Raw genomic sequence first — 23,397 nt, 5'->3', positions numbered from 1 at the left:
GTAAGTCACCGCTTGCAACACCAGCATCCGTATTGGTACCCTGGTTCAAGTCCCGGCTGCTCCCCATGCAGTGCAGCGCCTGCTGACGCACCTGGGGGGCAGCAGGAGGTGGCCCAGGAGCGTGAGTCCCTCCACCTGTGAGGGAGACCCGGATGCCGCTCCTGGTTCTTGGCTTCAGTCTGGTTCAGCCCTGACCATTGCAGCCTTTTGGGGAGTGAACCAGCAAGTAGAAACTTACTCTTGACTTTCCCTCTTGATAGCTCTGCCTTTCAGATACATGAATAAGTGAATAAGGGGTTCACTAAGAGTGCCTGGTCTTGGGAAGGGGTGGGAGGGAAGCAGGAGAAGAAACTGGAGCGCGAGGGCGTGCGTGTGTCAGAGTTCACCGTGACCCCCGCCTGTGTCTCGCGCACAGCAGGTGTTGGCTGTGTTTTGCCCCTGACAGCCGTGTGCATGTGTTGCTTGCTGCTTCCGTGGTTTTTACACTCACACTAAAGGGTTTCACCCAGTCATCTTGTTCAGATGGCTGAGGGTTGTATTTCTTTGGCTTACCCTGTGTTCTTGTGTTCAATGGTATTTCTATAATTATGTAGCAAGAATAGTGTTGCACTGTAGTCCATCATATAGAGCTATATGTATGGAAAATTTTGATCACTTTTTTTTAAGAAATGTATCCTGTTTGGAAAGGCACAATAAAGTTGCATCTTATAGACTATATGCAATAAAATTAACAATAGACCTTATTTAACACAAAAAAATAAGTAAATAAATAAATAAAGCCTTTTTTTTTTTTTTTTTTTTTTTTTTTTTTAGTTTTTGACAGGCAGAGTGGACAGTGAGAGAGAGAGACAGAGAGAAAGGTCTTCCTTTTGCCGTTGGTTCACCCTCCAATGGCCGCCGCTGCAGCTGGCGCACCGCGCTGATCCGATGGCAGGAGCCAGGATCCAGGTGCTTTTCCTGGTCTCCCATGGGGTGCAGGGCCCAAGCACCTGGGCCATCCTCCACTGCACTCCCTGGCCATAGCAGAGAGCTGGCCTGGAAGAGGGGCAACCGGGACAGAATCCGGCGCCCTGACCGGGACTAGAACCCGGTGTGCCGGCGCCGCAAGGTGGAGGATTAGCCTATTGAGCCACGGCGCCGGCCAAATAAAGCCTTTTTTAAAAGCCGTGAACATAAGACAAGTTGTTTTTTAAGAAAGCAAAGCAAAGAAACCCCAGAAAGTGGAATCCAGGGATGGAAACGGCAGTGTGGATGCCATCCTGCGAACGTTGGCAGGATTTTTTTTTTTAATTTTTATTGATTTTCCTTTTATTTGAAAGAGATAGATGGAGAGAGATTCTGTATCCCCAGTTCACTCCCCAGATGCCCACAACAGCTGGGTCAGGCCAGAGCCAGGAGCCCAGAGCTCCACCAGGTCTCCCGCATGGGTGGCAGGGACCCAAGTACCTGAGCCGTCGCCGCGGCCTCTCAGGGCGTGCGTTCAGCAGGAAGCGGGGTCTGAAACCGGGTTCTCGTGGGGGGGATGCAAACGTCCCAAGTGGCAGCTCACCTGATGCACGCCAACTGCCTCACAAACTCATTTCTTGTTGGCTCAGCCCTTTAGGAGCTGCGTTCTGGCGTGGCCACTCTCGGGGGTGTTCCCGGAGCAGTTGGGTCTTTGGGCCTTTTCTTCCTAGGAGATCACTGCCACTCGGTCACCCAGCTGTTGTAGTTTGTGTGTACCAGCTCCTGACTTCCCGCGCTGCGTGCCCGGCAGCAGGGGGACTTTGGGGCCCACCTTCCTGGCGCACCTGGGCGTCTCCCTGGTCCAGATAAGCCCAGCACCAGGGCACCGCACACTGGGCGGAGAGTGACGCCTCACCTCTGCTGTGCGCAGGGCTCTGCACTGGTCCCGGAGTGGCCGCGCGGTGATCCCAAGTTTGCCGTTGAACGTTTCGCTTTATCTGGGGAGAAGGTTTTATGTGTGTGTGTACCTTTCTTCTTGTTGTTGGTGTTGATTTTTGATGCTCATTGTGACTCCTCCCACAAGCATAATCTGGTGAACTGCTTCTGTATTCTGTTGACAGCTGACATCATTTCAACCGTTGAGTTTAACTGCTCGGGAGACCTTCTTGCAACAGGAGACAAGGGCGGCAGAGTGGTTATTTTTCAGCGGGAACAAGAGGTCAGTAACTTCCCACCCACAGGGCCACGGCGCAGGTCCTTGCTCGTGGCGCTCACAGGGAGGGCCCGGCTCTGCTTCCCCACTGTCAGTCGCGTCTCCAGTTACCCCACGTTAGCCGTGTCGGGTCTTGGGGAGTCGGCTCATCCGGCTCAGGGATGTGCGCGAGGCTGTTTCCGCTGCCCTGCGGCTGTGAGTTCCAAACACCGTTAGGCAGGGAGCAGAGAGGGGTGGCTGGTGCCGCCCAGCCCCGGGGGAGACAGTTCCAGCACGGATGGACGAGGGGGTGGGGCCGTGGCCGTCTCGCGCTCAGAGTGCCGAGAGCTCCAGTCCTTCACGCCCCTGGGAGGGTCCACTGTAATTCGGGAGGGGCCCCAGACACAGCTTGACAGCACCGGGGAGTTTCATCCCGTGAAGAGAATGGAGAGCAGGACCAGGCCTCCTCGCCCCCTTGGTTTCTGCTGGGCCTCGTCCAGCCGCGCTCTCGGTGGTGGAGGAGGAGCCACGGCCGCACCTGCCACGCCGGGCCCCTGCAGTGCGGCGCTTGCCTCTCCCGAGCAGGTCCAGACGCTCGGCCTCTCTCTCACCTCTCAGTTCTAGTCCAGATTCGTGGTGAGACTGCTTGGGGGAGGGGCCCCGCCCCTTGCCGTGACGCCTGTGTGCGCAGAACGTGCCGGCCCTGCCCCTGAGGGGCCTTGTGGCCCCTGTAACATAGGACCCCGGGCCCGGGGCTGATGTGCTGACAGGTGTCATTGGAACACATGTGTTGCAACTTAGGTTGTGATCGTGTCTGTGTGAGGAGAGATGGTTTCAAAGGCCTCTTTTGGGATGGTGAGACCTTCTCTCATGAGTGATGGCTGTCATTCATCTTTATAAACCCCGTATGTGACAGGTGCGTGGGTTTGAGCTCTTCCGCCCTGGTGGTCTCCCCCAGCACTGCTCTGAGATTGCCGAGTCACAGCTGTCCACGTGTCAGACTTCCCACAGAGACATCATTGGGGAGATGACTCCATTGCTAAGACTGTGATCTTGTTCTGAGACAGACTGGGTATTGCAGAGTTTTAAGGATTACGATGTGGGAAGTCATTGTGTGAGGTGACATTTGTGTAGGACAGGTCCCTGAAGTTCACTTTGATAAACCTGATCGACTACAACCTGATAAACCCTGGGCAGCTTGATTTCCACCGTGGCCGTCCTGTTTTAGTGACCACAGCTGTGTGTCATGTGGTCTGTGTGTTGGGTGTTTTCTGGGGACCTGCGTTTTCCCAGCATGGCTGACGTGCAGCCATGTGGCTCCCACACTCCCAGGGGGCTGCTGGCGGGGTCGCAGCACCACAGCCCTCCAATGGCCACCAACCCAGATTGAGGCGCGTCGGCCAGAGGAGAAATGAGCACCGTGGGCCGCGCAGCCTGAGGCTCGGGGGCTTGCTGCTGGCGGTGCCCTGCCATCTCCTTGTGCGTCGGGGCACTGAGATGGGCGTCCCCGCCACGCTGCAGGACGAGGTTGGAGCAGAAGCCAGCGTGGCCAAGGACGCGTGTGCAGGGACAGGAAGATCTGTCCACCTTCTCCCCTTGTGTTTGGCGTCCTCTCCCCGCACCTCAGGCTCGCAGCTTGCAGTGCGGCCACGGTCCCAGCGTTCTCCCCTGCGACACTTGCTGCTGCTGCTGGAGGCCAAGGGAGTGCCAGGGCGTGGGCGTCTGGTGGAGGTGGCAGGCGGGCGTCGCGGGAGACGGGTGGGCCTGGGCCTGGGCTGGGCAGCCAGTGCAGGCTGCCCAGGCCGACTTTGACCTCAGCGCTTCCTCTGCTGGCTCTGGTGGCTGCTGTCTTGGGCGTAGGACTGGCTTGATGGCACAGACTTGTTTGGAATAGCTTCGTTTTCCTCTGTGGCGCGCTGTACTTGGCTGAGAGGGAGCAGCCCCGTCCTAGAGACAAGGAACGTGCAGCCCGTCCACCGTCAGTCCTTGGAGAGGTGGACGTCGTAATGATGTTTACCCTCATTCGGGGAAACACCATTCTAGATGTAGAGGTTTACTTGTGTAATTCAGTTTCTTTGGCACACATCCTAAGTGCTACAATGTAAGCTTGTCAGATCCTGATTATAGAGCAAGAATTAAATTTTGATGTCTGTGTTTCAATGACATAGTTAAGGACATTTCCCTTCAGACTGTTCCGAGGTGACTCCAGCACCCAGCCCGGCTCCTTTACGGAAGGAGACGAGACAGATGGTGTCCCCTGGGCCTCTCCCCCGCTCTCCTGTCCTGGCGACTCGTTACTGAAGGTGGTATACAAGGGGTCTTCAAGGCGTTCATGGAAAATACGTAGTATGAAAGGAGCTATGCAAGAATTTCGAAGTAAGCTCGTGCTGACTTGTTATGAGCTGTCTGAACCGGCCCTGGTGCGAGGCCCCAGGAAGGCTGTGGCAGCCGTTTGAAGAAGAGCCCTGCCATGGCAGCGCGGAGTGTGCTGAACTGGAGCGAGAAATTTGTGGAACATCAGATTATGAGACTTGGATGGCAGAGTGAGGAAATCTTTGATGCTTCACAAAGTTAATAGGACTGTGCCTCAAAGAACTGAGCAGTTTACAAGTGGGTAACTCATTTTTAAAAAGGGCTGAGATTGGCCGGCACCGTGGCTCAATAGGCTAATCCTCCGCCTGTGGCGCCGGCACCCCGGGTTCTAGTCCCAGTCGGGGCGCCAGATTCTGTCCCAGTTGCCCCTCTTCCAGGCCAGCTCTCTGCTGTGGCCTGGGAAGGCAGTGGAGGATGGCCCAAGTGCTTGGGCCCTGCACCCCATGGGAGACCAGGAGAAGCACCTGGCTCCTGCCATCGGATTGGCGTGGTGCGCCGGCCGCAGCGGCCACTGAGGGGTGAATAAACAGAAAAGGAAGACCTTTCTCTCTCTCTCTCTCTCTCTCTCACTCTCACTCTCACTGTCCACTCTGCCTGTCCAAAAAAAAAAAAACTAAATAAAAATTTAAAAAGGGGGGCCGAGGTGGCAAAGGTGCCACCCCCACGTCTGTTTGCGTGGGGTACGTTCTCCTTGTTGGTGCCCTACCTGACGAGAACCAGTCACCAACAGCAGAAGCAGTGGCTGATGCCACAGGCACCTCAGCTGGCTCAGCTCCCACGATTCTGGCCGAGAGATCCAGTTTCTGCTCTGGCTGCCGGAGCGCCTGCGCCGACACAGCTGGGACAGGGCCAGAGCTTTCGGTGGACGTCTGGCACAGGTGTGGCTGGAACTGAAGCGTGTCTTCAGGCATCGCGCCCGCCTGGAGATGCAAGTGGAGCAGTCGCCACAGGAGAGGCCGGCGAGCGCAGAGGCCGTGGCTGCAGACGTGGCGGTGCTCAGGGCATTTTTCTTGCTGGCCTTCGTGAGGAGCCAAAGGACACGTGTGCTTGTGAGGAGAGCGGGGAGAGTCCGCAGAGAAACGCCTGGGAGCGTCACCAGCGCCCTCCACAGCGCTCCCGCTCGCTGCTCTCGGCGAGCACGCAAGTTAGCAAGGGTTTTTTATATATTTGTACATACATATAAGTTTTATTTTCCTTTTACTTGAAAGGCAGAGAGAGAAATGGAGAGAGAGAGATCTTCATTTACTGGCTCATTCCCCACCTCCCAGCAGCCAGAGCCGGGCCCCCCGAAGCCAGAGTCCAGCACTCAGTCCAGGTCCCGTGAGGGTGGCGGCACCGCTGCCTCCCAGGGCGTGCATGAGCAGGGAGCTGGGAGGGGGCGTCCCGAGCGGAGACTGAACTGATGCACAGAGCAGTGGGCCCACAGGACTTCTGGATGGGAGATCACTGGGCACCCATCCAGGTTTGGCTCCTCCTCACTGCAAAAGTCTTAAAGGGCACTCGTTTTTCTCCAGTTAGTAACGCAGGAGACACCGTGTTCACGTGGCTCCGTGTGCAGAGCCCTCAGCTCTTCAGCGATGCACTGAACATCTGGTGTCGTCGCTTAGGATGAGAGATGGTTGACATTTTATGTTTTATCTTTTAATTCCATTTTCCATGACCCTTTGAAGTCCCCCGTATACCTTCCCCAGCATGGTTTTCTACTTTGACAGTAGTGCACAGACGTACGTGAGCAGTACCTCCGCAGAGACGTGCGTGCTGACTGCCGTATGCTCGCTGCCCACTGCGCAGCGGCCAATTCCGTTTCACCTTTTCTGGTTGCGTGTGCGTGGCTTGGCTTTGTGACCGCCTGTGGTGCTGCGGCCACGTCGCCAGGCTTCCCCTGGACTGGGCCAGCTCCTCTGTCCGGCTGGAGACTGCCCACCGCACACACTGTGTGAGGGCTAGAGGCATTCTTCCCTTGGCTTTCTAAGTAAGTTAATTCCGCCTCGGGAATTTTGATATTCAGATTGGTGTTTGGAGATTCCTCTGCCCTGTGCTTTGTTCATTGAAACAGCTGTTTTGTTTCCTTGCAGAGTAAAAGCCGTCCCCATTCTAGGGGAGAATATAATGTTTACAGCACCTTTCAGAGTCATGAGCCAGAGTTTGACTATTTGAAAAGTCTAGAAATTGAGGAGAAAATCAATAAAATCAGGTGGTTACCACAACAGAATGCTGCTCATTTTCTACTGTCTACAAATGGTAAGAGTTTTGAAGTGGTTATTGATCCCTTTACTTCACATTTTCTCTGCGTGTGGATTCCTTTTTTAAAAAGTGATTCTAGATGTTGTTTCTGCCTTGAACCTTGATGAGGAGGATAAACTATGATCCAGGAGCAGGCGACAGGTTAAAATTGGAAGTCTCGAAGCAGCCCCGCCCCGCCCCGCCCTCTGGGTGGCTGTGCGTGAGCTGCGTGTCTTGCTGTGCACAGCGCGGGGCTCACGTGTCCCTCGAGGAGACTCCGGCGAGGAGGGCGAGCAGCCCCGTGCGGCCGCTTAGTGCAGTCTTGAGGAACAGTGCGCGTGGTACCGGGTTGTCTTTTAACACCAAGAATGAAGTGGGGGGTTTTGTTTGTTTTTTGCTTTTCAGATAAAACGATTAAATTATGGAAGATAAGCGAACGGGATAAAAGAGCGGAGGGCTACAACTTGAAAGACGAAGACGGGCGCCTTCGGGGACCGTTCAGGGTCACGGCACTGCGGGTACGCGCTGTTTGCCTTCATCTGATGCTTCTCGGGTCAGGCGTGCTCACAGCAGCTGTGGAGAGGGCGCTGCCTTGTGATGGGCGACGGCCACGCCAGTGGCAGAGTCACACGGTGCCCTCGGGAAACACGACGCCAGGGAAACTTAGACCTGTGTGACAGCAGCCTCTGCTGCAGCTGGGCAGCCGAGGTTCGGGTGGTCCTCAGAGCTCTTCCGGGGGGAATGGCACAGCTGCCGGTGAGGGAGAGGCTGTGGCCCGGGGGAGCTCCGGGGTGGCCAGGGCAGGCCCCTGTCGGTCTGTGAGCCTCGTGCCTTCTGATTGTTGAATTCTTCGCCCCCTGCTTGGTAGCCCTAGTGCCACGAGAAATGGCCAGATGTCATCAGTTCTGATTCCTCACTCTTTCCACGTCTTCACCTCTGAGGTTGGGTCAAACTTAAGTCGAAGTGTCCTCTGCTTGCCTGTGGCATGCACGCCGTTGGTTTCTCAGATCGGGCGGGGTGGGGTGCAGGAGAGACCCACTGGGATTGTGGCTAGGGCTGCCCTGTCCTGGGGAGAGCGGCTGGCAGAGTTGAGGAGGTCGGTGACTGGTTGATTTTTTAGGCCCCTGTGGCCCTTCGTTGATGAAGGGAAGACCCAGCCATCGAGCAAGCGTGCTGGCAGAGGGCAGCGCGTGGACGCCGACCTCTTCCCACGCACACCCCCATGGGTGACGGCAAGTCCCCAGGCCCAGGGTGGGCTTGGTCTGTGTTGACACATTTCTTGAGCAGATGTGGGCAGGACGCGGGCCCTGCCCCCAGGTAGGCAGGAGGAGGAGAGGGCCTCGCACCTGAGCCAGGTGAGCAGCATGGTTCCGGCGTCTGCTGGGCTGAGGAGCGCGTGGTGTTTGCTCCAATCTGGTTTACAGGAACCTCCGTCAGCGCCAGAGGCTTTACTCCAGGTGTCGTGACACCCCCCACCGCGGGCGTTCGCACACTGCTCGTGTCAGTCGTACTCATGGACGACACTTTGGGTGGATACTACAGTACCGTGGGTTTGGCTGCTGCTTGGCACACCGTATCCCACGTTGGAGCACAGGTTCAAGTCCTGGCTGCTCCACTTCCCATGCAGCAGGTGGTGGCCAGGTACTAGAGCCCCTGCTTCTCATGGGGGAGACCCAGATGGAGTCCCAGGCCCCGACTCCTCTTGGCCCTGGCCCTGGCCCAGTGGATGGAAGATACTTAACTCTCTCTCACCCAGTTCCTCACCAGGTGATAGGACCCCCTTCATGACCCCAGAGTTCACCTTGTTTATTTTGAAAAAAAAAAAAAAAAAAAAAAAAACTCTTTGCCCAGTCTTGGTTTTATGTGAGGCCACGTTTAGCCTAATAAAACCAATCCATTTTCGGTGGCCAAGGTGAGGTGGGTGAGACAGGTGGCACTAGTGTTCCCTCAGGGTGTGGGGTGGCCTCCCAGCCCCGTAAAGCTGTGCCGACAGGGCCGCAGGTGAGTTCTTGTTTCTCTGCACCTAACTGGGTTTGACTCAAAAATGTTGGTGTTTTAGTTTCCGTTCTCTTAAGTTAGTGCCAGAAAAGAGGTTTAGTGACTGAGGGCTTCTCTCCCTCCTGTGCGTTGCAGCCGTGAGTGTGCTCAGTAGGTAGTGCCAGTGGCCGAGCTGGCAGTGTGCCTGCTTCAGGTACTTCTAGCCCTGAGAATGCAAGGGTGAGCTTAGTGCTTGGCCAGGTGAAAACAGGGCAGGTGTCCCTACGTGTGTCTGCACACAGACCTGTACATGTGCCTGCGTGTGTCTGTGTGTGCCTGTATATGTGCCTGTGTCTGCATGTGCCTGTGTGTGTCTGCGTGTGCCTGTGCGTCTGCACATGTGCCTGTGTGTGCCTGTACATGTGTGTGTACATGTGTCTGTGTGTGCCTGTACATGTGCCTGTGTGTGTCTGTGCCTGTGTGTGCCTGTACATGTGCATGTGCCTGTACATGTGTCTGTACGTGTCTGTGTGTGTCTGTACATGTGCCTGTGCGTGCCTGTACGTGTGTGTGTCTGTACGTGTCTGTGTGTGTCTGTACATGTGCCTGTGTGTGTCTGTGCCTGTGCGTGCCTGTACATGTGTGTGTGCCTGTACATGTGTCTGTACATGTGCCTGTGTGTCTGTACGTGTCTGCGTGTGCCTGTACATGTGTCTGCGTGTGCCTGTATGTGTCTGTGTGTGTGTACCTGTGTCTGCGTGTGCCTGTACATGTGTCTGTGCGTGTGTCGTGTGTTGCCTGAGCGTGGTGTTTTATGTAGGACTTGGCAGGGAAGACTAAGGTGAGGGTTTCTTTCCAGCCTTCAGGAAGGAGCTCCGCCAGGAGCGTGTTGTCTTGCTTTCCTGGCACATGCAGGGCAGGGGTGCTCTGTGCCGCCCCCACCCCTCCACCCTTCCCCACACTCGTGCGCTCTGTCCATCGCGGCTCAGCCGCCTGCCCTGGGGAAGCCTCCCTGAGCACACACGAGTCGTCGTGGGGTGGGGTGGGGTGAGTGGGCTCTGACATTCTGATGGCCTTTGCTGAATGTGACGTACACTACACGTGACAGTGCCCTGGAGGGCCGTGGACTGACCGCCCTTGTAGCCGACCCCTCGGCACATGGAGCCTCCTGGGGCCCAGCAGGGTCTCCCTTGAGTCTCCAAGAACTCTGCTGTCCGGGTCGTGGCTGGGCCCCCATGGCATGCACAGTGAAGCTGGGGCACGCTGGGGGCCGAACGCAAGCACACAGGAGGGGGACGCCACGTGGGCAGCTGCTGGCACAGCTCTGCTGGTGGGGGACTGGGCGTGTGCTCTGCATGACACCAGCTCTCGGCCGTGAAGGTCTGTCCCAGTCCCTGCTATGTGGTCGTCATTTCAATTCCTGTGCCTTCCGTTTACAGGTCCCCATATTGAAGCCCATGGACCTTATGGTGGAAGCCAGCCCGCGGCGGATCTTTGCGAATGCTCACACGTATCACATCAATTCCATTTCAGTGAACAGTGACCACGAGACGTATCTCTCTGCAGATGACCTGCGAATTAACCTGTGGCACCTGGAAATCACGGACAGAAGTTTCAGTATCCTTCCCCGCACATCCCATGCCTGCTTCTTTCTTTCTTTTTTTAAGATTTACTTATTTATTTGAAAGTCAGAGTTACACCAAGAGAGAAGGAGAGGCAGGGCCGGGGGTCTTCCACCCGCTGGTTCACTCCCCAGATTGCGCCAGTCTGAAGGCAGGAGCCAGGAGCTCCCTCCAGGTCTCCCACACGGGTGCAGGGGCCCAAGAACAAGGGCCATCTTCCACTGCTTTCCCAGACCGCTATAGCAGAGAGCTGGATCGGAAGTGGAGCAGCCAGGACTTGAGCTGGCGCCCATACAGGATGCCACACTGCAGGCAGCGGCTCTACCCGCTGTGGCACAGCGCTGGCCCCTGCTTCTCAGTCTCACCGCACGCTGCACACTGCTTAGAGCCAGTGCTGTAAGTTCCCCGTGAGATAAAGCACTTTTCCCTGAGAACACGGCGTTGTTCTGCCTTTGGGGGAGGTTCTCAGTGTGCTGGGAATGACCCGAAGGCCGTGGCCCGCGTGGCTCCGCCAGTGGCAGTGTTGACCAGGCTGTGTTGCGTGTTTTTTCTTCTACATTGCTGACAGATCATGAAATGGCGGAAGCTTAGACGAGGGTGACGAGGGTGGCATTTCACTCCCTGCCTGGGAGCAGTGTGGCGTGGGGCTTGCGCTGCCTCCGGGCAGTCAGTCGTCAGCCGTGGCCTCGTGCCCTCCGTCGCCTGTCCGGCTGCTGCGCCCGGGGCCATGTGGATTCTGGGCAGAGCCCCAGCCCTGCTCACACATGCTCTGGAGACTCGGCCTCCTGCCCGTGCTGCCCCGCACTGAGGTCACGGGCCTGGCTGGGCAGCTCCTCGCGCTGAGCCCTGCAGCCTTCCCGGAACCTGCTGCCTCCTCTCGGACTCGCTGGGCCCCTCGTGGGCTCCCCCCGCCCCGTGGCCCGCACGTGCCCCAGCCAGCAGGCCGGGCAGACAGGGCTCACTGTGCATCTCTCCCTGCCCGCTGTCGGTGTCGGTGACTTCCCCTGGACAGCCGCGGGCTAGTCTCTCCGGCACAGCTGCAGCGGGCGGCCAGGCTGACCCATCGTGGAATCCTGACTTCCCTCTTGTCTCAGTTGACTGGTTTCTACGTGGACGTGGCTCCAAGTATTCAGAGCAAGCTCTCCATGTCAGATAATCAGATTCTCTGTGGCAGTATTGGGTGTGTATTGGGTGTGTGTAGCGTGCGTCTGTTACTTTTTCTTGGTGGTTAAACACACGCTGAGAACAGCAGAGAGGTGGTCCCTGCATGGCCCTCCGTGCGCTCCGTCATCTGTTAGCGGGCTCACGCCTGCCCTCTGTCCGGTCCCTGCATGACCCTCCGTGCTCCGTCGTCTGTTAGCGGGCTCACGCCTGCCCCCCTCTGTCCCGTCCCTGCATGGCCCTTCGTGCTCCGTCATCTGTTAGCGGGCTCACGCCTGCCCTCTGTCCCGTCCCTGCATGGCCCTCCGTGCTCCGTCGTCTGTTAGCGGGCTCACGCCTGCCCTCTGTCCCGTCCCTGCATGGCCCTCCGTGCTCCGTCGTCTGTTAGTGGGCTCACGCCTGCCCCCCTCTGTCCCGTCCCTGCATGGCCCTCCGTGCTCCGTCGTCTGTTAGCGGGCTCACGCCTGCCCTCTGTCCCGTCCCTGCATGGCCCTCCGTGCTCCGTCGTCTGTTAGCGGGCTCACGCCTGCCCTCTGTCTGGTGGCTGCTTTGCTCTGAGCCTTCCACCTCCCTGTGTGGTGACGTGTTCCCTGTTGAGGGCAAACTTGGCGCTGAGCCCTGAGCCTTAACGCTGCTCCGCAGACATCGTGGACATCAAGCCCGCGAACATGGAGGAGCTGACGGAGGTCATCACGGCGGCCGAGTTCCACCCGCACCAGTGCAACGTGCTCGTCTACAGCAGCAGCAAGGGCACCGTGCGGCTGTGCGACATGCGCTCGTCCGCCCTGTGCGACAGGCACGCCAAATGTGAGTGTCCCGCGGCCACCAGACAGGCGGCTCCCTGGGGCCCACACGGCAGGCTCCCGGCGGGCAGTGCTGTCTCCCTCAGAGCACTAGCACCTGGGCCGGGCTGCGAGAGCGCGTCTCACCGGTGAGCTCTGCTGGACCTGGAGCCAGGTCCCTGAGGTCTGGCGTTCGAATGCGTGCAGTCATGAGAAGAACGGTGGTGGCTTTGTTCTTACTTGGCCCGACTCGGTGGAAAACCACAGTCTGCCATGGTGTTTGGAGACAGGCGTCCTGGAAACCTTGCTGGTCCTCCCCCAGGCCGGGCAGGAGCAGGTGCAGCTGCGCCCGCGGAGCAGAGCGCACTCACCAGCCCCAGAGCCGCCAGGCAGCGCCTGTGGGACCTCTGTCAGCTGCAGCCTCAGGCACCCTTGCTCATCCTCACCCATTGACTCTAGCTGTTGACAGCTTTCTGCCTCGCTCTCTTCCTCAGACTAAGTGTGTTAAGGATTCGGCACCCCTGGGGAGAGTGTGTGGCACGGTGGTTTAAGCCATCCCTTGGGAAGCCTGCATCCCACATTGGAGTGCCTGCAGCCAGGCCCCAGCTCTGCTTCCAGTCCAGCTTCCTGCTAATGCAGACGCCCGGAGGCAGCAGTGAGGCCCCAAGTGCGGGGTCTCTGCCCCCCACCCACAAGGGAGACTGGTCCTGGCTTCAGCCTGGCCCAGCCCCAGCTAGTCTTGGGCATTTGGGAAGCAAACCTGCGAACAGAAGCTGTCTCTGTCTTCCTCTCTGCCTTTCAAATAAATAAAAGTAAACTTTTAAAAGGGGGCGTTCTGTGCTCCTGTGCCTGCTACAGGGGCCTGCGGCGCAGAAACCCTGTCCCATGGCACTTGGGGAGGGGCCGTGTCCTCTGATGCCTGCCCGTGTCTTCATGGTGGCACCTAGAGCACAGTTTCCTGTTCCTGAAAGTAAAGCTTTGTTTTTGATTGGAAAGACAGCTAGAGATCTGCCATCTGCTGATCCACTCAGATGCTGCAACAGCCGGGGCCGGGCCAGGCTGAAGCTGGGAGCCCAGAACTCCCATCTGCGTCTGTGTGTGACTGACAGGGCCCACCTGCTGTCTCCCAGGGTGTGCCCTGCAGGAAGTCGGGTTGGACTGGAACGCACTCCGACAAGGCGCATGGCGTGCCGAGCGCTGTCCTAGCCCTTGCGCCAGGGCCCACCCCAGTGCAAAGGAACTGAACTCAGTTACTGTTTGGTGTTAGAACCTGCTGCCTGGAAGTTAATTTTGGTTGCAAGACCTGCAGGTGAATAAGTTTGAGAGTTAGAAGAAGAGAGGAAGAAGCAGAAGCAGCTGAAAACCAAGGGCTGCTGTGTCCTGTGCTGCAGGCGTGGCCGCGTGCTGGGCGGGGCGGGGGGGGGGGTCTCAAGCCCTGCCCAGGAGCGTTCGGGGCCTCTGTGAAGGCGGGAGCTGAGTGTCGTCGTGGCAGCACGTGGCTGTCGCAGTTGAAAATGAACCCTTTGCCGAGTGGCTTTGGCAGGTGGGACCCTAGCTCTGCAGGTTGAAGGGCTGCTCACTGCGGCAGACTCTTCAGCGTGTGCGCCCCAGACACGGCAGGACACCTTGTGCTCGGCCCAGGCCTGGGAGGGGGCCGGCGTCCCCTAACGCGGTCTCTGGCTGTGCACGCATCAGGAAGCCCCGAGGAGCTCCTGCAGATCCCAGCCCAGGGCCTTGCCCGGAATCCAGGGGAGATTCCGTGTCGGCACCTCCGCGGCCCGGCCCGTGTTGGTGCCTGGTGCTGGGATGTCTCACTTGGAGCCCTGAGCCGGGGGCGTTGAAGGCGATGTGAAAACCTGGGAGGAGTCGGAAGGAGCGGAGGTGCAGCCCCGCCCTGCGGAGCCCCCGCGGGCCGGCTGCCTGGGCCGGAGCGGCCGCGCCGTCTGACCCTGACCGCTTCCTCTGCTTTTCAGTCTTTGAGGAGCCAGAGGATCCCAGCAGCAGGTCCTTCTTCTCAGAGATCATCTCCTCCATCTCCGACGTCAAGTTCAGCCACAGCGGGCGGTACATGATGACCAGGGACTACCTGTCGGTGAAGGTGTGGGACCTCAACATGGAGAGCAGGCCCGTGGAGACGCACCAGGTGCACGAGTACCTGCGGAGCAAGCTCTGCTCGCTGTACGAGAACGACTGCATCTTTGACAAGTTCGAGTGCTGCTGGAACGGCTCCGACAGGTGAGCCCGGTCCTGACGAGCGGCCCCGGGGCGCCCTCGGCCGTGGGCCCAGGCCAGACTCGCAGGTCAGGGAGGGGGCGTCGGGGAAGGGCGCGCCGTGGTCCCGGCGGGAGAGGAAAGCGGGCGCCTCCTGGGACGCGCACGGCACCGCTGCCCCACGGATGGCGGCTGGTGCCCGGGTGCGTGGGCAGGATGTCGCTGGATTGGCCGTGTGTCTGGCTGCCCTCTTCTGGAAGGAAGGGCCAGGGCCCCGGCCACGCTCACAGGGCTGACGGGGCGCCTGGGCACTTTGTGCGGACGCTGGCGATGGCACCATCTCTGGGGGTTTCAATATTGTACCAGAAAATGCCAGGTCAGAGGACAGAGGGTCTGACAGCATTTTATGTAGAATTTAAGTTTACAGAGTTCAGTGAGTAAGTGATCGACCAGGCATTCTTTATTTTATTTTATTTTACTTGAAGGGACAGAGAGACAGACCTCTCTCATCTACAGGTTCACTCCCAAATACCCACAACCAGGACGGGGCCAGGTTAAAGCAGGAGTTGGGAAAATTCAGTCCTGGGCTCCACGTGGCTGCCAGGAACCCGGCCACGTGAGCTGTCACCTGCTGCCTCCCGCGTGCGTCTGCAGGGACTGGGGTCAGCAGAGCTGGACTAACCAGGCACTCCATGTGGGATCAGACTTCCCAAGAGGCGTCGCGACCGGCACAGCCCCTGCCCAGACACTGGCAGAGGCCCCTGGAAGCTCCCGTGAGAGCTCACACATGGGCGCAGGGGTCTCACCAGGGCCAGAAGTGACGCGGGAGCCGAACCAGAATGAGAAGGAGCCCCAGTGTCCAGGCTGCCGTGGGGGCACCGGCTGATCCCAGAGGGTGCTGCTGCCTCCTCTCTGACGGCCGAGTGTGCTGCGGTCACAGCCAAGCATTCTGAGAAAAGCTCTTGCGTGTGACCGTGCCTGCCTCGGAGGCCCTGACGCCGGTCTTGGGACCGCAGCAACCTGGAAACCCGCGCACTCGGGAGCCCAGGGTCCCACACGGCAGCGCTGCGCACCTGGAGGGGCAGGGCGTTTCCAGCGCTGGGCTTTTGCACTGTTTGCAGACTGACAGGCCGACCCAGAGTTCTGTGATGCTGCTGAAGACATGGGGTTCCCGGGTCAGAGGGCAGAGCCCACGGCTGCACAGGGCGCAGCGGGCAGCCTGGGCTTCGGGAGGGCACCCTTGATTGTGCAGTAAGCAAGCCTGCACTTTTTATCTGTTTGTTTAGAGAGTGACACAGACATAGATCTTCCACCCACTGGTTCGCTCCCCAAATGCCCATAACAGCTAGGGTTGGGTCAGGTTGAAACCAGGAGCCTGGCACTCCCATCTGGGCGGCAGGGACGCAGGTGTTTGGGCCGTCGCCGGCAGCCTCCCAGGCTGGGCCCCCACAGGAAGCACAGGTGGGACCTGCCCCCAGGCGCTCAGCGTGGGCTGCAGGCGTCTCAACTGGCCGGGAGCACCAGGGCGGCCTGCAGCAGCCGCAGCCGGGGGCGGCCCCTCCCACGCTCCCAGGGCACTGAGGATTCCGAAATGGGCGCGCGAGCAGCGCACGGGCACACACTGCCACGCATGTCTGCATGTGAACTGCAAGGAGAGTAGAAGTTGTCCACGGTTCAGCCCAGACTGTCAGGGGAGAGGTGAAGGAAGAGGGCTGGGCCAGGCTGGCCGTAGCCAGGCAGAGAAGTGCCCGGACGTGCAGGGGCAAGAGGAAGCAATCGGCAAAGTGATTGCGGCCGGGAGTTCTCTTGGCTTAGGGAGACCCAGATTCCGGAGCCCAGTGGTCCCTTCTGCTGGTGACACGCTGTGGGCGCAGCCGCAGTGGCTGGATGGATGCGTTTCCTGTCTGAATGGCTCCTAACCAGGAGAGCTGCATTTACTGCAGAGCCTTGGACTTGACAGGATGGGGCGGCTCTGCCGGGCCTCTGGCTGTGTCCCAGCGTGGCAGGTGGCATCCTGTGGTGGGAGGGAGGCGGAGGGAGACTGCATGGCGGAGAGCAAGCTGAGGAAGCCCCCTCTTGCAGCCATTGTCATGGCAACTAACCCCGGCAGCTCAGCTCGCTGCTGCACTGGGGAGGAGGCCTCCGTGAGTTCTGGTGGGCGCAGACCGCGGCTGAGCCCGACGCGGCGTGACAACTGCCGTAAGCTCCTGTGCGCGCCACAGGAAGCCACCAGAATCCTGTGCCGAATCAAGTGATGGCCCGGGAAGGTGCCCGTGGGGGCCAGCGTTCGGCGCAGGGTTAAGGCGCTGATGGGGCCACCCACACGCTGGAGTACCTGGGTTCGAGTCCCAGCTCTTTCCAATTCCAGATGTTGCTAGTGCGCACCCTAGAAGGCAGTAGGTGACGGCTCAGGCGTTCTGCCACTCATGTGGGAGACTTGGGATGAGTTCTGGGCCCTTGGCTTTGACGCAGCCCAGCCCTGCTCTGGCAGGAGTGAACCGGCAGGTGGAAGCTGTGTCATCCACCCCTCCCCCCGCTGTGTGTATCTTTCAAACAAATTTGTAAAATACTTTAAGATACAGTTACTTATTTGAAAGGCAGAGTTACAAAAAAGAAAGGCAGCAACAGAGAGTCTTCCTCCCACTGGCTCATTCCCCAGACAGCTACAGTGGCCGGAGCTGGGCCAGTCTGAAACCGAGAGACGGCGCTTCCTCCTGGTCTCCCTCGTGGCTGCAGGGGCCTAGGCACTCGGGCCGTCTTCCACTGCTTCCCTAAGCCATTAGCAGGGAGCTGGGTCAGAGATGGAGCAGCCGGGACTCCAACCAGCCACCCATATGGGATGCCGGTGTTGCAGGTGGTGGCTTTACCCACTGCATCACAGTGCTGACCCCCAAATAAAAAATTCTAACAAAGTAAAAGTGAACAAATTAAGGCATTATCAGGCGGAAACCAGGAAGCGCACAAGAGTGAGATCCAAAGGAACCAGTGTGGGATGTGCTGCAGCAGGGAGCCGTCCTGGAATTGGTGGGGTCAGAGACAGCCGAGCCAAGAGGCCTGGAGGCGGAGCAAGCCAGGGCAGCCTTGCCGTGCACGCCCGTGCTGCTCCCGACGGCCCTTCCTCACCACGCGGTGAATGAGCCGGGTGTTTGGAGGTCCTGAGGGGGACCGTGTGGGCCTCCTTCAGCGAAACCCTGAGGGAAGCAGTGAGAAACTCAGCCGCACTCAGGTCCTCACCATCTCGAGGCTGCGGTGAGACCCGAAGCAGAATGCACAGAACCGGGGGGAGGGGCGAGCAGAGCCCGGGCACTCGGGCAGGGCAGGGTTGCAGGCAGCTCCCTGGAGAAGAGCGGCATCCGACCCTGGGAAATCCCAGAAGCGGGTGCAGACTCTCATCCTGGGTAGGACTCGGCCAGCTGACGTCACCAGGGCGCCTTTTCTTCCCTGAGCCAGAAATCCAGGAAAGGGGCGGGGCCGGGGGGCGTGCCCACGCTGGCTGTGGGACACCCTGAGACCACCCACCCGGCATGGCAGCGCACAGCTGCGGGCGGCACCCAGAGCAGGCTCAGGGACACAGCTCGCCGTGGGCGCCGCCGTCTGCCATGCAGGGTGCAGGTGCCCGAGACCCGGCGCTGTCCTCTGGGAGGACGGTCATGGAGGCCGTCTCCTCGCTCTGCCTGGGACCCTGCTCCTGCGCCCCCGCGCTTGTCCAGCAGAGACCGGCAGAGCCTCTGGCCGGGAGTGGGCCTTTGCCCTGTGGGGCACAGAGCCAGCGGCTCAGGCGCTGAGGCGGGCTCGCCACCTCTGCTGGGCGCTGCCTGCCAAGCACTTGAAGTCGCGATAGAGCTGCCGGGAGCTTGCTGTGTCGCGCCGTTAGCACGCGCCGGACACTCGAGTGGTGCCGGCCACACGGTGCTGTTCTGCTCTGAGTGGCAGCCGCCGCTGCTCTCAGAGCGTCCCGGAGAGCCCCGCGGGGAAGGCGGTTTGGAGAACTCGGGGGGGGGCCGCGCCAGGCCTCGCCGTCATGGTCTGCGTTCTCCCGCCGGCGTCAGTGGCAGCGTGTGCTCTGGCTCTTGTTTCCTGGTGCACGTGCTCTGTGGGGTTGGACAGACGCTGCAGGGTTTGCAGGCAGCTGGCTCGGGCCTGGTCCCCTTGTAGGAACCGCAGGCGTCACGGGGAGGCCGGAGACGCTGCACCAGCCGCGTGGTGCCATAGGACATGGTGGGACCGGGGGAGAAAAGAACCTCCTGGGCCAGAACCAGACGCGTCCTCAGGCCCAGGATCAGGTGGCAGCGCCGCCTGCCGCCTCTCTCTTCCTTTGTTGCAAGGGCGGGGGCCTCGCTGCGCAAGGCGCTGCTTGTGCCTTTGAGTGAGAACTGGGAAGCTGAAACGCACCGTGTGGCCAGCGCCTGAGTGACAGCGCTGAGAGGTGGGGACCTGCAGGGCAGGGCAGAGGCCGGGGCTGCGCAGGCAGGCGGTCCAGCCCACGGCCCCAGCCCCCAGCCGTCCCCCAGGCCCATTGCCCCGTCCCTGCAGAGACAGCGTCTGAGCCCAGGAACGGGAAATCAGCTGCTGCTCCTCCTCCTCCTCCACCTCCGCCTCCTTCTCCTCCTCCTCCTCCTCCTCCTCCCCTCCTCCTCCTCCTCCTCCTCCTCCCCTCCTCCTCCTCCTCCCCCCCTCCCTCCTCCTCCTCCTCCCCCTCCCTCCTCCTCCTCCTCACCTCCTCCCTCCCTCCTCCTCACCCCTCCCTCCTCCTCACTCCTCCTCCTCCCCCTCCCTCCTCCTCCTCCTCCTCCTCCTCCTCCTCCCCCCCCCCCTTGTCCCCGTCCTGCCGTCTGCCCGGGACCTGGCTGTGCTCACGCTGTCGCTCTCTGGCTTTGCACAGCGCCATCATGACTGGCTCCTACAACAACTTCTTCAGGATGTTCGACAGGAGCTCGCGGAGGGACGTCACGCTGGAGGCCTCTCGCGAGAACAGCAAGCCTCGCGCCAGCCTCAAGCCCCGGAAGGTGTGCGCGGGCGGGAAGAGGAAGAAGGACGAGATCAGTGTGGACAGTCTGGACTTCAACAAGAAGATCCTGCACACGGCCTGGCACCCGGTGGAGAACACCATCGCCGTGGCCGCCACCAATAACTTGTATATATTCCAGGACAAGGCCAACTAGGGGCGCCGGCTCTTCGCCGCCGCCATCGCCACGCCGGCCCCCCTGCCCCAGGCGGGCAGCGGCCTCCCCGGCACAAGCGCCAGGCTCCTCCTCCCTTCCCGCGCGGGGCGAGCGGGGGCTGCTGCTCCAGGCGGAGCTGGCGGACGTTGCTCAATAAAGGCCATTCCTCAGATACACGGCTTCCGTACGTCCGAGCCTTCTTTTCCAGTCGATAAGCCCGAACACCCAGGGAGCGGGTGCCGCCAGGTCCTCGTGGGCTGGGCTGGCTCCCACGGCCCTTCGGACGGGGCGCCCGCCCGCCCCCAGCTGCCCTCACGCCTCCCGCTGCAGCACACAGTAGACGCGGGAGCGGGGCCCTGAGTCCACGCCCACGGAGGGCGTTTGGGTCCCGTGGAAAGTGCCTCGCTCAGAGCCGGGTCTTAGGTCGCGTGCCGTCCGTGACTCCGTGTGGGGCCGAGCCACCCGGCACGGCCTGCCTGTCAGGAAGACGGGGCCGCCTGTCTTTGTTCAACTGTTCTGACAGAAAGTGCAGTGAGCCGCGTGGTTCGACGGCAGGCACTGTGGACAGAAACGCCTGCTGAGCCCTGAAGGGACGGACAGGTGAGCGCACCTGCGCGGGGTGGGGGGGGGGGGCGGAGATGCGCTTCCCACAGGCTCCGCCATCAGTCTGTCACAGACTCTCACGGAGCGCTTCTCACAGGCTGGGAGTCTCCATCAGACTGTCCCTGAGCACATCCCGCAGGCTGGGAGTCTCCGCCATCAGACTGTCCCCGAGCGTGTCCACAGGCTGGGAGTCTCCACCATCAGACTGTCCCCGAGCGTGTCCGCAGGCTGGGAGCCTCCGCCATCAGACTGTCCCCGAGCAAGCGCGTCCCACAGGCTGGGAGCCCCACCCCCATGAGGTAAGGCTCCGCGGTTGTCAGACTTGGTGTGTTTTGCGTGTTTTCCTTTTCGTGGACCGTGGTCTCCCCTTCCCCGCTGGTAGCGCTCCGGAGAGCTCACCCTGGGACGTGTCCAGCGCTCGGGATTCGTGGGCTGCGGGCTGTGGGCTACGGCTGCTGGGCTGCTGAGTGCTCGCCTCCCTCCCCTGGGCTTTGTTCCCATCGTCCCCTGTTCACTCCCCGGGCAGCCAGGGCCGGGAGCTCCTGGCGGGGACCCAGGGCTGCAGCTGCCACCTGCGCCTCCTCGGGGGACCGGAGGAGCCAGGCACCCACGGGGTGGGCATTCCGCGCTCCCTGCCCTGGGCGCGTTCTTCGAGAGGAAAATGGAGCTGCACACGGGTCTCGCCATTCAGGACAGAAAGTCCTCGTGTTGGAAAGCCCACGTCATTGAGAAACCTCAGCACACGCAATGGGAACTTCTGCGCCTGGCCCGGCGCGGCCCGGGGCCCTGCGTCTGTCACAGAGCTGAGGACATGGGTGTTGGCACTGGCGTGGGGACCAGGCCAGCCCGAGCGCGCCACGTCCGGCCTGCGAGACCGGCAGTGCTCAGAGCCCCGGCATGAGGCGGGGTCGCGGCTCAGGTGCCAAGAGGGGTGGGGCCTGGGCCAGCAGGGGGCTGGGCAGAAGCCTGACAGCAGGCTTGGAGGGCCCGGCTGGGCCCACTGCCCTCTCCCAGGGGCTGTGCCCACCTCAGAGGGGCAGTGCCGCGGCCAGGCCGCAGTGAGGCTGCCCTGGGCGTGAGGACCCCCGCTCGGGGCGCTGGCGCCCACAGGCACTGGGCTGAGGCCTCCCTGCTCCCCTGTAGCCAGGCTGGCCACCGTTGCAGGTGGGCGTGCGCTCACGGGCACACACGGGTACACGCTTGCCCACGGCACGTGCTCACAGCCCAGCACAGGCGCGCTCACAGGCACGCGTGCTCACCAGGGCTCCTGTGCTGGTGCCGGGAGGCTGCGTTGGCTGGGGCTCCACACGTGGGACCTGCGCCCCTGGGGCAGGGAGGGAGGGGCCTGGCCACTGAGCGTGGGAGTGGGCGGGGCAGCCGCAGCCGTCCTCTGGGGTCCCAGGACAGCAGCCTGCGCCTGAGGTCCCTGTGGGCCTCGCCGGCCGCTCGCCCACCTTCCCTGCCTCCTTTAACAGGGCTGCTCCCCTCGGGACCGGCAGGGGGCAGCAGGGATTTTTTTTCTGAAGATTTATTTTGTGTATTTGAAAGAGTGACAGAGAAGTCTTAATCCGCTGGTTCACTCCCCAAATGGCCACCACGGAGCTGAGCTGATCCGGAGCCGGGAGCTTCTTCAGGTCTCCCACGTGGGTGCAGGGGCCCAAGGACTTGGTCATCCTACGCTGCTTTCCCAGGCCACAGCAGGGAGCTGGGTCGGAAGTGGAGCAGCCGGGACTCGAACCCACACCCGTATGGGATGCTGGCACCAGTGCCCTACACTACAGCACCAGCCCCCGAGGCAGCAGCTCTAAAAAACTGGCCTTTAATTCATTTGGAGAGCAGAGCCGGAGACCGTCCGCCGGCCCACTCCCCACGTCTGCGTCAAGGGCTGGGTCTCCCGCGGCGGGGTGGGGGCCGCGTCCCTGAGCCCTCATCTCCACTCCACTCTAGGACAGCAGCAGCACGTGGCCCCGGGGGGCTGGGGGTGCTGGGGGTCCTCTCCAGCGAGGCTCCGGGGGCCTGGGGTGCCGGGGGTCCTCTCCAGCGAGGCTCCAGGGGCCTGGGGTGCCGGGGGTCCTCTCCAGCGAGGCCTTGGGGGCCTGGGGTGCCGGGGGTCCTCTCCAGCGAGGCCTTGGGGGGCTGGGGTGCCGGGGGTCCTCTCCAGCGAGGCCTTGGGGGGCTGGGGTGCCGGGGGTCCTCTCCAGCGAGGCTCCGGGGGCCTGGGGTGCCGGGGGTCCTCTCCAGCGAGGCTCCGGGGGCCTGGGGTGCCGGGGGTCCTCTCCAGCGAGGCTCCGGGGGCCTGGGGTGCCGGGGGTCCTCTCCAGCGAGGCTCCGGGGGCCTGGGGTGCCGGGGGTCCTCTCCAGCGAGGCTCCGGGGGCCTGGGGTGCCGGGGGTCCTCTCCAGGGAGGCCTCGGGGGCCTGGGGTGCCGGGGGTCCTCTCCAGGGAGGCCTCGGGGGGCTGGGGTGCCGGGGGTCCTCTCCAGCGAGGCTCCGGGGGCCTGGGGTGCTGGGACTCCTCTCCTGCGAGGCGTTGAGTGTTTGCCGCTTTCCAGCCTGGAAGCCAGTCCAGAGGAGGCGTCAGCTCCGTAAGGCTTCCCCCAAGGAAGCTTTAGGCTTTCCACCCACGCTGCCTGCAGGTGACGGCAGGCCCGCGTGGTCGCGGTAGAGCCGCCTCCCTCCTCGGCAGCCCCTGGAGACCGGAGCCCAGGTGTGTGGACGCAGAACGCCGGCTCCTGCTGGGCCTGGGCTGCGGCCGAGAGGCGGCCTGGAGGGGCCAGTTCCCTGTGTGCTCCGAGAGTGCTGGGAGAAGCTGGGGCGCCTCGGGGCTGCGTGTGTGCCCTGGGGTGAGGGGACCCTCGGGGCTGTGTGTGCCGTGGGATGAGAGGGACCCTCGGGGCCGCGTGCCGTGGGGTGAGGGGACCCTCAGGGCTGTGCGTGCTGTCGGGGTGAGGGGACCCTCGGGGGTGCGTGTGTGCTGTGGGGTGAGGGGACCCTCGGGGCTGTGCGTGCCGTCAGGGTGAGGGGACCCTCGGGGCTGTGCGTGCCGTCGGGGTGGGGGGACCCTCGGCTGTGCGTGCCATCGGGGTGGGGGGACCCTCAGGGGTGCGTGTGTGCTGTAGGGTGAGTGGGGTGAGGGGACCCTCGGGGC

General features: G+C 61.4%; 1 protein-coding gene across 3 annotated transcripts in view; it reads left to right on the top strand.

Annotated features, from left to right (window-relative positions):
• PPP2R2D (protein phosphatase 2 regulatory subunit Bdelta) overlaps positions 1-19,820 on the top strand; it is a 37,391-nt gene extending 17,571 nt beyond the window's left edge. The window contains exons 3-9 of one of the 3 annotated variants that reach the window (XR_016221398.1): positions 2,067-2,164; positions 6,586-6,751; positions 7,139-7,251; positions 10,150-10,327; positions 12,117-12,300; positions 14,249-14,510; positions 19,369-19,820. Coding sequence is in view for 2 of the 3 variants with exons in the window: in XM_051830098.3 (XP_051686058.1) it covers positions 2,067-2,164; positions 6,586-6,751; positions 7,139-7,251; positions 10,150-10,327; positions 12,136-12,300; positions 14,249-14,510; positions 19,369-19,648 (1,262 nt within the window). In the remaining variant the exon portion in view is untranslated. The remainder of the gene's footprint in view (positions 1-2,066; positions 2,165-6,585; positions 6,752-7,138; positions 7,252-10,149; positions 10,328-12,116; positions 12,301-14,248; positions 14,511-19,368) is intronic. The other 2 variants (XM_051830098.3, XM_070057070.2) reach the window with 2 other exon arrangements.
• The last annotated feature ends 3,577 nt before the right edge of the window (positions 19,821-23,397 follow it).

Source organism: Oryctolagus cuniculus, chromosome 15 (genome assembly GCF_051225735.1).
Source record: "Oryctolagus cuniculus isolate XC-2025 breed Fujian yellow rabbit chromosome 15, ASM5122573v1, whole genome shotgun sequence".
NCBI classification, from domain to species: domain Eukaryota; kingdom Metazoa; phylum Chordata; class Mammalia; order Lagomorpha; family Leporidae; genus Oryctolagus; species Oryctolagus cuniculus.
The sequence above is the reverse complement of the archived record's forward strand: the minus strand, read 5'-3'. Positions and strand labels throughout refer to the sequence as shown.